Source organism: Chaetodon auriga, chromosome 1 (assembly GCF_051107435.1).
Source record: "Chaetodon auriga isolate fChaAug3 chromosome 1, fChaAug3.hap1, whole genome shotgun sequence".
Taxonomy (NCBI): Eukaryota; Metazoa; Chordata; class Actinopteri; order Chaetodontiformes; family Chaetodontidae; genus Chaetodon; species Chaetodon auriga.
Genome location: NC_135074.1, coordinates 1,615,275 through 1,629,711, shown reverse-complemented (window position 1 = coordinate 1,629,711; position 14,437 = coordinate 1,615,275). Strand labels below are relative to the sequence as shown.

At 39.9% G+C, this 14,437-nt stretch overlaps 1 protein-coding gene across 2 annotated transcripts; it reads left to right on the top strand.

Moving 5' to 3' along the window:
* Positions 1-50: 50 nt before the first annotated feature.
* pop4 (POP4 homolog, ribonuclease P/MRP subunit) lies at positions 51-14,021 on the top strand. 2 transcript variants are annotated; one of them, XM_076721715.1, is made up of 7 exons: positions 51-190; positions 1,417-1,472; positions 6,865-7,088; positions 7,742-7,819; positions 7,948-8,009; positions 9,946-10,047; positions 11,093-14,021. In XM_076721715.1, the coding sequence occupies exons 1-7, from the start codon at positions 184-186 to the stop codon at positions 11,227-11,229; spliced, it is 666 nt and encodes a 221-aa protein (XP_076577830.1). In that variant the 5' UTR covers positions 51-183; the 3' UTR covers positions 11,230-14,021. The 2 variants fall into 2 exon arrangements, with proteins under 2 accessions (XP_076577830.1, XP_076578693.1); XM_076722578.1 differs by lacking the exons at positions 9,946-10,047; positions 11,093-14,021 and adding an exon at positions 8,449-8,701.
* Positions 14,022-14,437: the final 416 nt, after the last annotated feature.

Here is a 14,437-nt window from a genome sequence, read left to right as displayed (position 1 = left end):
GGTGTGATGTGTGGTGTTGGCTGTAGGGGGCAACATTCTGAAACACGCTGAAGCGCTCCAGAAGAAGAAGGGACAGGAAGTCAGTCTGCGTGTTATTCCAAACACGCGTGGAGCTGTGTTGTTGGAGTCAGAGAGGTTTGTCATTGAGTCCCATTTTCTTCGGGAAGTCCGCAAGACGTGAACATGGACGGTGAGTTTAATTTTGGGAGGTGAAGAGTTTTTGATGATGTTTCGTGACAGACCTCCGACATTAGTTAGCCTCACGACAAACCTTTAAAATAAAGCAAGCCTTGTTTAAAATCAAACGACATGACTAGTTTCCGTTTCTAAAACTCTTCAAATGTCTCGTGCGGCTGATGGTCAAAGGTCTGGCTGGCTGATCCGCAGCGGACACCCGATGTGTCTGGGCACATCACGTTTGTAGCCGACTGTAAATACGCGGAACTCCAATGGCAAACAATTAAAAACGCCTGCCTCAGGAAGAGCACGCGTCAGTGAACATTGCCCCTCAGAGCTACAATAGTCCAATAGTCAGGACCTCACCGACGTAAGTGCAAGGAATGAATGTGTCGAAATCTGTTCAGCCGTCGGTCTGTCTGCCCTAACCTCAACCTGCACTAAACATTATCCCCAACCCCAACCAGTCGGTAGGTTGCACGGTAGAAAACACAATTTGAACAGGAGGGGGACATCATTAGACGGAGGACAGACTTCAACCTAACAGCAGTACCGATCAGGCATTGTCAGGCCTGCCTTGAAGGTCTATTCGCCTCTTGTGTTTTACTTTGTCAGTTCATTGTTGTTGTTGTTGTGTTTTTCATGTGATATAAGACATAACAGGAGCACAGTAAATACCAAGGCTGACCATCTCTGCTTTGAACCTGCAGTGTACAGTGACAGTGACGGTTCATACGTCACGTGTCTGAGGAGCCAATTCCGGCAACTTGCAGGATGGTGCTAACTACAGAACTGATACTACACCTGTGTTATTCCCTGCAACAAATCTTTTCTTGCGCTGGTCATCGTAACAGTGAACACGGATGAAGGTGTAAAGCTGCATCGAAACTATTTGAACACATGATGGGAATTTTGTCCTAGAAGAACTTCTAAATATGGAATTTCAGTGTGTCAAATACAGCCGCTTCATCACTCCCCTTGGCACAGTGGACTTTCAGCTGTAAACCCATCCACAGCAATATTGGATGCTAAGAGCAAGGTGATGAGATGAAGAGGTGAAGAGGAAGAAGTCCACTGATCATTTCACAGCATTAACCACATGTTAAAAAGGCTTTCTGGCAGGAAGGCTTTTTGTGTTGCTGAGAATGTGTTGGACGGCCAAAAAGAATCATTGATGCTTAATGTGGCCTGAGTCCATCAGGTTTTGTCTAATACTTGTTTTGTTTGTCCTTTCAACAGAAGCACTTGTTCGAGCCACAATTCCTCATGATCTGGTGAAGGTTCTTGGTGTTAAGGTAAGCAGATGCTTCACAGTGGACCTACACTGTCTGGCCAAAAAAAAAAAAAGGTTGCCACCAAAAAAAAAGATCACACACACTATTATTTTGTTGGACCGCCTCTAGCTTTGATCACAGCACGCATTCGCTGTGGCATTGTTTTGATAAGCTTCTGCAATGTCACAAGATTTATTTCTGTCCAGTATTGCATTCATTTTTCACCAAGATCTTGTATTGATAATCGGAGAGTCGGACCACTGCGCAAAGCCTTCTCCAGCACATCCCAAAGATTCTCAATGGGGTTAAGGTCTGGACTCTGTGGTGGCCAATCCATGTGTGAAAACGATGTCTCATGCTCCCTGAACCACTCTTTCACAATGTGAGCCCGATGAATCCTGGCATTGTCATCTTGGAATATGCCTGTGTCATCAGGAAAGAAAAAATCCTTTGATGGAATAACCTGGTCATTCAGTATATTCAGTTAGTCAGCTGACCTCATTCTTTGGCCACATAATGTTGCTGAACCTAGACCTGACTAGGCTTGTTCGGTATACCGGTACTAAATTGGTACCGGGGTACTGAGGCATTTAAAAAGGTACTATACTGCGCTTGGATGGGACCGGTACCTTTTTTTTTTTTTTTTTACGTCGCCGCTTGACGTCACCGCATTGTAATTTCAGCCGAGGCGATTGATCCGGCGAGTGAGCAGCGTGAAGCTGCAAACGGAGCAGGAGTCTGAAGACAGAGAGAGATTGAGACCCCGTTTATACGAAGACGATTGCGAATGAAAACGACAAAATATTTTATCGGAAGTGCCTTTCGTTTACACGGCGACGGCGCCGTCGAGGTCTGAAACCGCAAATATCTGAAGACGCCTTCCAGAGTGCAGAGTTTTGAAGACGACTGGGGTTGCGTCTCCGTCTAAACGGCAAGAAGCGCAAAACCACATCGCGTCACGTCGCATAGCAACTACACCTTACGTCACACTCAACGCGCCAAGCCGGTAAAACAACAACAAACAATATGTTTGACTACGTGGATCCCACCGATGTTCAAGCTGTGCTAGCAGCTGTAGTCAACATACAAGAGTCATTTCAACAATTGTATAGAATGTATACGGATACTATAGGCGAACAGAGACGTGTATACAATTACATGTGTCAAATTGGATGCCCCAACACGTCGTAGGCGCTCTATCACAGTACCACCTAGCGGCCTGGCATGCATATCCAATCGAATTCGCCCACTTTTGCGTCTTCGTGTAAACAAACAATTCCTGCTGAGAACGCTCGTCTAAACGCGGATAAAAAATTGCATTGCATTAGAAAAGCATGTCTTTGTGGTATTTTATTTTATTTACTGATGCATAGTTAGATTTTCCAATAAAATAAAGTCAATAATGACGTTTATTGTGTTTTCTTTTTATTTGGAAAAGTATCGAAAGTATCGAAAAGTATCGAAATACATTTTGGTACCGGTATTGATACCAAAATGTTGGTATCGTGACAACACTAGACCTGACCAACTGCAGCAACCCCAGATCATAGCACTGCCCCCACAGACTTGTACAGTAGACACTAGGCATGATGGGTGCATCACTTCATCTGCCTTATCCTGATGCGTCCATCACTCTGGAACAGGTTAAATCTGAACTCATCAGACCACATGACCTTCTTGCGTTGCTCCAGAGTCCAATTTTTATGCTCCCTAGCAAATTGAAGCCCTTTTTTCTGAGTAGCCTCACTGATAAGTGGTTTTCTGAAGGCTACAAAGCTGTTCAGTCCTAATCTCTTGAGTTCCCTTCACATTGTGCGTGTGGAAATGCTCTTATTATTGTCTTTCTATGATTTGATTTCACCAAACTTTTAAGTGATCGCCGATCACAATCAATCAGGATTTTTTTTCCAACCACATTTCTTCCTTGTTTCTTCCAGTTTTTAATAATGCGTTGGACAGTTCTTAACCCAATTTGAGTAGTTTCTGCAATCTCCTTAGATGTTTTCTCTGCTTGATGCATGCCAGTGATTTCACCCTTCTCCAACAGACTTATCTTTTCCACGACCATGTGTCTTTCAACATGGTTGTTTAAGAACCAGCTGAAAGATAATCGCCCATGCAGTAAATATCCAATAGGAGGCTCTTACCTATTTGCTAGGTGGCGACTTTTTTTTTTGGCCAGGCAGTGTATGTCTTCTGTAACTATGAACTGTTAAATCCATGTTATCGCTCATATGTTTTCCACTCTTATTGTGCAAAAGAAAGTCCTATAAGATTTAGAACTAAAACAAGTAATCAGTGAATTGATCAGTCAACAGCAAATTAATCTGCAACTATTGTTACTACTGTTAATCAAGTGATTTGTTTTTCTAGCAATAATGCCTTTCTTTGATTTGTTAATGATTATATACATAGGCTTTGGGGTTTGGAGTGTTGGTTAGATACAACATAGTCATGTAGGGGAATTACCTCTAAATTAATGTTACATTCGTTAATATTTGCCGGGCACCAACCTTCCTCAGCTACGAAGGATTTTGTATATTATATCTGTTAAAGCTGATGTAGTGAACGAATGACTCAACAGTAGATCAGTCTGATAATCTAAGGCGTGAACTCTCAGTACAGGGATTGCTTATATCCAGCTCAAAAGGACACCGTCGGACAATGACTTGTATGCAAAAGATTATTTATTAACCACAATAATGAGATGAATATGAATCATGAATAATACGATAGATTATACGGATGATATAGATTAACACAAACACTGCACAGAGGAACTTATGGCAAGAGAATGGTAAAATGAGTTTGGCGATAGTGAGAAGTAGGTTTTAAAGGGAAATGGGGACGCGAATATGAAGTTAATTTGTTGAATGAACGATCTAGAGAATTTAGACAAATTAACAATATCTCAACCTCACGGACCAACTCTTATTCAAAACCGCTTAAGTATGCCTACTTTGTCAGCGATGTTCCTGTAGATGTCTGCTCCGAACTAACACGAAGAGGCTCCGCGCCGTTGTCTGTCACTCTGGCCCGTACAGCAGTCTGCAGGACGAATCAAGTGAACCGCTGATGAGAGCTGGTGTTGGACAGGGATGTCTCGGGAGCTGAGGGTCTTCGGTGTCGGTTACAGACGAGGAACGGCTTCTGATGGTTCTTTAACCCGGACCAGCGGGTCAGCAGCAGGCTACAGGTCTTCTGTGCGGTCGGCTAGTTGTTGGCCGTTTGGCAAGGCTTTTGATTACTAATAATAAGATTGAGAAACTCTTCGATGGCCGGTCGAAAATGTCTTCAAAATTATTATTACGTGACTAGACTTTAACAACAAAAATAGAAATTATGCGGCTTGGCGTAGCGAGCAAAAATGAAAGTTTCACGAAGATTAGAAAAGTGCGTTTTCTGCAGAATTAAATCAGGCCACTCTGTGTAGTTGTGAGCAGCACAAAAAGACTGAGAAAGAACTTAACACAAAAATTAGATTAACTGAAAGAAAGGAAAGAACGAACTAGACCAAGACTGAAGGAAAAGAAAAACTAGAACTATACGAAAAGAAAACTAAACTAGAAACTAAAGTCCGCGATGCGCGACTAACCTTTTCATCGCTCCAGGGCGTGTCTAATCAATAGGACGTCACGCATGTAGGATGGTTCGCAGAGGCGCAACGTGATTTCATCCTACAGAGCGAGAATTAATTAATGATTCATACGAGGGACTCATCTGCTTCTCACTATGGTCAATTGAATATATTTTAAATGATCAATTTTCAATGGTACTTCAACAACAACATGCGCGTTCGCTACATGCGTTAGACAATTCTTATGAATAACGACAACATTAAACAATGAACATGGTAACATTTCCTAATACTAATCCTAACAAACATGATGACTAAGGGTATAACTACTTTAATATGATGAAAGAATAAAGAAGGGCAGACTATATTTGCCGAAATGATTATCGCTATTATGGTTACTTATTAATAAATGTATCCGCTAAGCACATTCAACCTAATTGCTATGAACCTCTAGATGGCGGTATGGTTACATGGTGGAAACTCAGAGAAAATCTTTGAGATAGTTTAATTCACAGTCTCGTCATTCTGTAAGTTAGAAAAACCAGGAAAGCATTGTTATTGTACTGATCACGAGCTTAGCAATGTAATAACATCTACGGTTAAATCAAACATTGAGATTTGGTTAATTTGGTAGGTTAAGCAAAAGACACACAGACATACAGAACAGTTTGCTTCAGGAATGTTCAATTTACAACCCATCAGCATTATCTGGTTTGGAGATTCCTTTGAGACATGGCATTCGTCCATCCAGGCAGTTTTATTGTCCTTAACTCCCATGGGCTATCAAGAAAGAGTTAGCACCTCCATGAGAACGTCTTGACCAAATGTAAATTAGAAGTAAAAGTGTTGTCAGTGACTCTTGTTGCCCTGAAAGAGTGTGATAAGAGGTCTCTCAACCAGACATCCTGTCTCTGCCTGGGTTCACACCTTTCTGTGAACCTTCCAGATGGTCAATAACTCTTAAAAGTCTGATTGTTTTATCACTACACTTCTCCTGAGCAATGCAAAGAGGTTAGAAGAGGGTCAGCTACAGACCAGTTCTGCTACAGTCATAACAACCATAACAGGCATTTTTCACTATTATCTGATATTGTATAGACAAAACAGTTAATAGATTAATGAATCTAAGTAGGCGTTAGGAGTCCTAATGATCTTTGTGTGAAATTTGTGTCTATGTATTAGAGCATATCCAATATTGGCCAATAAGTGGCAGGGATAACTAAGGATTAGTAGTTTGTTATTGTTTTCAGTTAGATTGTTATTGTTTTTATGTATCTATATGTTGATTTAACTGAGCCAATAAGGATCACTATTGTTACATAGGGAGAAGTAATGAAATGTCTAGTTGAAGCTAATATACAACCCCTATTGCTTGTTAGGATTTCTAATTCAGGTTAAAGGTCCAGTGTGTAGGAGTTAGTGGCATCTAGTGGTGAGGTTGCAGAATGCAATCAACTGAATACCCCTCCGCTCACTGTCCCCTTCCAAGCATGTGGGAGAATCTACGGTGGCTGCAAAACTTTACACAGTTCGCTAATTTTAATGTTCGATTGTACAGTTAGTTTTTAACTATAAAATATCCTCTCTTTACTACTCAGAGTTTAGGGATTTTTGCCAAGAAGGAGAGGCAGCTGATGTATTGCTATCATTTTTTTCATTCAGAATTATGATTATAATTCTAATTATTTTGACCTCAAAACTCACATCTGACAAGCAGTTGATTTCAAAAGTCTGACCAAATTGTACAGACTGGACTTCTTTTGTTACAGGAAAAAAAAACATTTCCCATAATCTCTGTAAATGTTCTTGGTGTTATTCCCTCATTTCCAATCTCAGATCAACTCAAAAGTGGAGGCCTTCACCCAGGCGTTCCTGAAGAACAGCCTTCAGCATCACACACGACATGATCTGAAGACTGTGTTGAGTTACAAAGCTGTGATACTTGGCTACACCAGGCCCAAGAAGGACAAATTGAAAAGGAACCGCAAGAAAGCCAAAGGACTGAGCGCTCAGCAGAAGAGGACAATGAAGATCTTCCAGATCAAGCCTGAGCACCAGAGGTTGGTCAGGAATGTGAAACCCCATAAGGGGGAAAAAAAAAAACTTTGATGTACAACACTGATTCCAAAAAAAGTTGGGATTGCTTTGTAAAATGTACATAAAAACAAAATGCAATAATTTGCAATCTGTGTTTACCAACAGTGGTTTTACAAAGTGTCCCTGAGCCCATGTAGTAATCTCCTTTGTACAATCATGTTTCACAAACCTGGTGAACCTTGTTCCTCTTGTGAACAACTGAGCCTTTCCAGGATGCCTTTCATACCCAATCATGATACTCTCACCCGTTACCAATGAACCTGTTTACCTGTGGAATGTTCCAAACAGATGTTTTTGGCGCATTCCACAACTTTTACAGTCTTTCGTTGCTCCTGTCCTAACTGGTTTGAAATGTGTTGCTGGCATTTACAAAAATCAATGAAGTTTATGAGGTAAAACATGTAATATATTTTCTTTGTGCTGTTTAAATTGAATCTATGTCTAAGAAGATTATGTATATTTTATAGAGTGCCCCAACTTTTTTGCAACTGAGATTGTACATGACTGCAGCAGAATTTTCTGTCAAAATTGATTGTAATATATTTTCCATTTACCCAGTTGTTTTCTAGTGTTTTCTCTCCCCCCAGCGTCACTGTCTTTATCTTTATCATTGTAGATACAAACTTTTCTTGCCTCTGCATGAGCTCTGGAGACAGTACATTACTGACCTGTGCAGTGGATTGAAGCCAACAAGGTGAATCAGTCTGGAGCCATACAGATGTGAACCCTGACATTCTTCATTAATTGCTCATTTGAGACAATTTCAGTCCTAATAACTTTTACTGAATGTTCAGTCTCACTTGTCATGTTGTGTCTTTACAGCAGTCCACAATTTGTGCAGCAGAAGCTTCTGAAAGCAGACTTCCATGGTGCCATCATCACAGGTGGTTTTTAGTTTTCTCTCAAATATCACAATGACCCCTATAGCTCAGTTGGTAGGGTGTGTGCCCCATGTTTTGAGGCTGTCAGTCCTCTGCAGTGGCCACAGGTTCAACTCCCACCTTTGCTGTGTGTCGTCCCCTCACTCTCTGCCCCCTTTCCTGTCATACCTTCAGCTGTCGCTATCATAAAGGCTAAAAAAGAATTTAAAAAATATATATATATATATATATCACAATGATTTTAATCATTAACTAGCGTTTGAAGTTTCAGATAAGTTTAATACATGTACAGGTCTGCTGTAAAGACGCTGGGTTTAGCCTCAGCACAGCTACATGTCTCAAGTTCAGTTTTTGCCCCAGTCCATAACAGTCTTGTGAAAGAGTAGAGCATTCAGCAGTTATTTCGATCAGAGGTCTGAACACACGAAACGTATTGTTTTAGATTCCAAGTGTCTTACCCTTCCTGAGAAAATCATTATCAGATGTCTATCAAGAATCAATGCCCATAAATCCACTTGGAAAACAGAAAACTTGCCTGAAAATCATCATGTTTTAAAGTTTTCCACAGTGTCTTAGTAATCCAGGGATAGTTTTCTGTATATCCATGGGTACCCTGGATCTGCTAATAGGTAATTTGGTATACTTTAATGGTGCCAGTTTACCAAAATGTCAACAAATACAGCCCAAAAAAAAAAAAAAAAAAAAAACGGCGTGCAAGCTGTAGCCCGCAGCAAAACCCACTGAATTCATGCCAACATTACACTTCCTGTTCACATACCCCAAAGCATTATTTTACTGTAGTTCTAAAACGTAGCACATGATTAACTCCTAAATAAGACACAGAATACTTAAAGATATAAGCAGTGTTTTAACTTTTTCATAGTGGCATTGGATTATTATTCATTATTATTATTGTTCCCTCTTTTTGTCTTTTTTTTTGGGGGGGGGGAGGGGGGGGGTGTAATTCTTGTTGCATAATAATCCACTTTAATCAATACACCACTACTTTAATCCATCTCAACCAAATGTTTTGACTGATGAATATGACCCTAGATCATGTCCAGTGAATTACAGAAAATATCTTCTTGTCAATTATGAGATACAGACTTTTTTTTTTTTGGTATGCACAATGTCATCCAGATGCAGGTGAGTGGTGGAGGGGTCAGTGGAGATAAGAGGTGGGGACTGTGTCTGAATAAATGAAGTCATTGTAAGGCATGAAGATTTTTTTTCATGGAAAAAAGTTATGAAGTTTGTATTTTTTATTAACAGAGATGAGTTTGTAGGGGTTTAATCAATGCCAGGAATAGGTCTTTAACATTGTGTTCAGCTGTGAGCAAGAAAAATGGAAACAGGTACCTAGTAAAACTAGCCGATGGTGTGCTGTGGACTTACTTGCTACTATCTGCTGGTTAACTGAAATATGAGAAATATAAAATATATTGTAATTTTACTGAATTCCTTTTCAAATGTGATGCTGGAAAATTATCTGTGCATGTGATGAAAGAGTACGCTGCTGAATGCAATGCATAGTTACAATTCATTTAAATGGGCATACTTTTAACCAAAGCAGTCCATAAGACTTACTACTCTGATTCTCAAGAAGCTGGGACACTGACATTGTTTTCCTCCCACATAAGTTCACTATTGAAACATAATGTTTTATATTGACATTCCAAGGTCGACTTCCTTTGGAAGATTCCTGAAAATTTCAGGAAACAAACTGGAAATTTCCAGATCCTTTGAAACCTTGCTTTATGTAACATATTTAACTGATGGTTGGTCTACCATAACATTTTAATATGCTTTTTGTATATGTATATTTATAGATATACATATACATATAGAAAAGTAGATATAGAAGTGTGTGTGTGTGTGTGTGTGTGTGTGTGTGTGTGTACACATGACCATATTAATATGTGTGTTTTCTCTTTCTCAGTGGTCCGGTCTAAATGTCCATCATATGTGGGCACTACGGGTATTCTGGTTCAAGAGTTCAAACATGTGTTCAAAATCATCACCAAAGAAGACAAACTAAAAGGTTAGACAGATGGGTGTGTCTAACTTACTGAAATTTACCTTTAGCTGGTCATGGATTAACAGAATGGGTTACTATTCTCTAAAACTGAAATGATTCTGAACTCTAATTCCAAACTAACAATATTGGTTGCTTGAATTTTTTTGACATTTGTAAAGATACATAACTAGAGATTCATAACTATAAGACACAGTTTACCCTTTTCACAGCAGACATTTTGTCTTGTCATAGGAGTATAACCTCAGATGTGGCTGATAACATTCAAAATGACTGCATTTCATTTAGGTGAGCTAGTTCCAGGGTCCTGATGTTGTGCATGCTGACTCGTTACCATTCACACCTGTTTCTATCATGCGTCTCCTCCTTGTTTTCAGATTTCCTTACTGCTTATATCACTTCTGCTAGAGGGTCAAGGAGTCCCCGCAAAGTTATGACGTGTTGCCATGTTTGTTCCACAGCTAGTTAAGAAAACAAAAATGTTTCAAGAACTGATTTACATATACAGGGTATTCCAACTGTTGAGATTGACAGGACAGGTCAGTTGCAACTTACATAAGAGGGCAGGACAAAACGAAAAAGAATTTGTTTACACTACAAAAGATATGTAGCCACATGCGTCCCAGACCACATCTGCAAGTGGTCTCAATGATCAGATCATAATGTGTCGTGGTGGTCATTAACATTTGTATTTAGTGACTGATCACCCAAGACACATGTTAATGGCAGGGTCTCAAAGGCATGGCCTGCTGGGACCCTGTTGTTGGAATTGAGCCATCCTTAATAAAATTTGCCCACCTTTGCTGTTCCTGCTATGAGCAGTCAAAATATTTGCTGTGAAAAGGCTCTTTTCATGCATTGGTTGACCAGTTTGACTGTTAATATGTAATGATATCTGAAAAATATAATGAAATTCTCGTCTCGGACACTGTCTCTCTAAGCACTAGTTTAATGGCAGAGTTAATGATTCTGCGTTGTGAAAATTGTCACCAGTAACACATTTGAACACATTTGTTCTTCTGCTTTTTCTCACCCTCCACTTGTGTGACAGTGATCCCTAAGCGGAACAGTGTGTTTGCAGTGGAGATCAACGGCTTCATCTCACACATCTATGGAAGCAAGTTTGAGCAGCGAGCCAGTGAGCGCTCTGCCAAGAAGTTTAAAGTGAGAGGAACCATTGACTTGTGATGGCACTGAGTGTCACTGCAGAAGGCAGTGTGTCTCATGAGAGAAACATTACATACTTGAACGTCCACTGCCTTCTATATTCATCCAAAAGGTACTGCAGCAACAATAATGTAGCAGTGTGTAGCAGATGGATTATAGATATTTATTGTGTATGATACCATAAAATCACCATCTGAAAAATTGTACATTAGCTTTTGGTTTAGTTTTTTTTACCTGATTGCATATGGGCCACGTTCACTTATAGGTCTCACTTTTTTTAAAAGTTATTGAAAGACGTGGGATTTTGGTAGGTGGTAGGTTTCTAACTTAGACACTATCGAGTTGCATTATGGAAAGTGTTGTATCCAGAGTTTTGCTGCTGCTGTAATCTTGATCATATTTTTTGTAAACAGCATTGTCTTTCAAGTCTTGCAATTTTTTGAAAGTGTAATATAAAATTGCTGGGATCACCAACCAATGTAGAAACACTGAGACAGAATTTAGCTGCAGGTGCATATTGTTTAACAGGACCTGGTTAAAAATCTAGTGTCTGAGATTTCTTACTGGTTATCTGATAGTTGCTGTCTTTATGTGAAGACTTTATGTGAAAATGCTGTTTCTGATAATATCCTATTGCCAGCAAATCAGTCATCTCTGAAAGTGCCGGCAAGATGCAAAAATAAGTATTTTTAACAAACTGATTGAACGTTGCCTTAGAAAAAGTCGGCATCAAGTTTGTGGTCATATTTTTAGTTTTCAATTAGATGTTTGTGGATTGACATGGTGCTTTTTGATGAGTTTAAACTGGACTTTACAGAGGATTTTGCAAGCCAGCATCACTAATGAAATTGAATGAATGAAAGTTTTTATTTATTTGATTAAATTGCAAAAATATTTTTTATGGAAAAAGATATTAATATTCCTCAAAGAAAATCATCACAAAATGTATCATTTTGATAGCAATACAAAACTTTATCTCATCAGTTCTTAAGTTTGAAACAATGCCCTTCCGTGAGGTTCAGTACCTGTTATTATTGTGTTCTGTAATTGAGATTAAACTGTTGCTTGCTGCATTGGAAGTACGTTTAAGGAAACAATGTTGACATGTTAAATACTTCTTTCCCCTACTGTATTTAATATATGTTGTACAGTGTGTGTGTGTGTTTCCTTTGAAGACAGCTATTTCTGTATATTTATAATTATGTATCTGTCACATCATGTGAAGCCAAAATACATGTATGCTCTGTGGTAGCACTGTCTGCACATACTGTACAGTCATCTCAATAATGAGGACACAGCTAATTGTGTTTAGTCAATAAGTAACTCATTCACATTTAAGATGCATTTCAGAAAGAGCCTTTGCAAAGCCAGGATTAACTATCCTGGTTTAATTTGTATCCTGAAGGATACACACTCTACTCACTGGCCCTCAGTGAGTGAAGTAACAACTGTCTGGGTTAAAATGGCTCAGTTGTTGCTTTGCTAAAATGTTGTTAAAGTCTCATTAGAATAAGCTTTGTTGTGTCATTCTGTTCAGTGCCAACTAATGCACTGACCAAGCTATAGGTCTTTTTCACAGCAGTCATTTTAATAGAAGCATAGGTGTAAATAATCAAATGAATATGGCTGAATTTCATTTAGCCGCTTCAGCTTCAAGCCGGGGGAAAAACTTGCTTTTAACAGGCAGAAACCTCAGGCAGAACCAGGCTCTGTGTGGGTGGCCATGACCAGCTGGGTGAGAAAGAGAGCGAGAGAGAGAGAGAGAGAGTGATAGACAGACAGAGAGAGATGGACAGAAATGCAATCACAGTGACAGTGGATGTAATACTACTACTAGCAGTTGCAGTGAATGTCAGGCAGGGCCATGGCAGGAGACGTAGCTATAATCCGCAGTACAGATTCAGCCAATATCCATGGGAACCTGCAAGACGACAAAGCACAAAGACTCCATGGAAGAAGCTAAGTTAGTAACACACCAAGGTAGGACATGAAAGCGTGCAGATGGAGAGGGAGAGAGGAACAGAGGAGCTCGGTCGGTGTGTCATTGGAGGTCCCCTGACAGTCTAATGCCATAGCAGCATAACTAGGGGCTGGTCCAGGGCAAGCCTGAGCCAGCCCTAACTGTAAGATTTATCAAAAAGGAAAGTTTTAAGCCTACTCTTAAATGTAGAGACAGTGTCTGCCTCCTGGACAAAGACTGGAAGATGGTTCCACAGTGGTGGAGCTTGATAGCTAAATGCTCTGGCTCCAGTTCTGCTTTTGGAGACTTAAGGAATCGTAAGTAGGCCTGCATTCTCGGAACGCAGTGTTCTAGTGGGGTAATAAGGTACTATGAGTTCTAAGGTGGTGCCTGACCATTTATGGCTTTGCGAAGGGGAAGGATTTTAAATTCTATTCTAAATGTTACAGGGAGCCAGTGCAGAGTGGCTAATATCGGAGAAATATGATCTCTCTTCCTCAACAGAAAAAGCGTCCGCCGTCGTTGAGAGCCAGTAGAGATTGAGCAAATGTTGCTAACTGTTTAGCATGGTAACATGCTAAACCAAGATGATGAACATAGTGAATAAATCAGCATGTTAACATTGTCACTGTAAGTACATTTTTTGAGTCAGCATGCTGACATTAATATATAGTATGAAGTAGGGATGAGCGAGTACACCGCTATCTGTATCTGTATCTGTTCAACCATCTAAATTATCTGTATCAGTATCTGTACTTGGAGTGGGCGGGGCCTAACGGAAATGGGTGGGGCTTACATCGGTACATTATTTTAAGTCTGAAATTGATATACAATAAAAATATTAATATAGGCTACTTTGTGTGTTCAGTTGTATGTGTGTAAGTGGTCTGTAAGACTGTTTATTTTTTAATGATCTGTGTGAACTTGGTGATTCACACATCCAGTGATGGCAGGGAAATAATATGTCAACCTTGTTCACTGTATTCTTCTCAAAAGCACCGCGTTCACTACGAGCAAAGTTTTCCCACTGACTTTATATCACCAGCCAAACTAAAAGCAAACAAACAAAAAAAACCCGACCGGAGTGGAGGCAGTGACCGACGCGACACGGACCGTTTTCAGCTCTGTCTTGTCAAATGCACCATGTACGTTACGAAACAAGTTCACCAAGTAACTTTAAATATCATACAAACCGAAATAGAGGCGAACTGAAGAAAACCTAAGGAGTACTGAAGAGAGCGACGTGTCAGTTACCCAATGAGGATTTTC

Coding starts and splice junctions, on each gene's coding strand:
- pop4 (XM_076721715.1), top strand. Junction 1,473..6,864: donor TGAAGGTTCTTGGTGTTAAG/GTAAGCAGATGC, acceptor TTCCAATCTCAG/ATCAACTCAAAAGTGGAGGC. Junction 8,010..9,945: donor CCATGGTGCCATCATCACAG/GTGGTTTTTAGT, acceptor TCTCTTTCTCAG/TGGTCCGGTCTAAATGTCCA.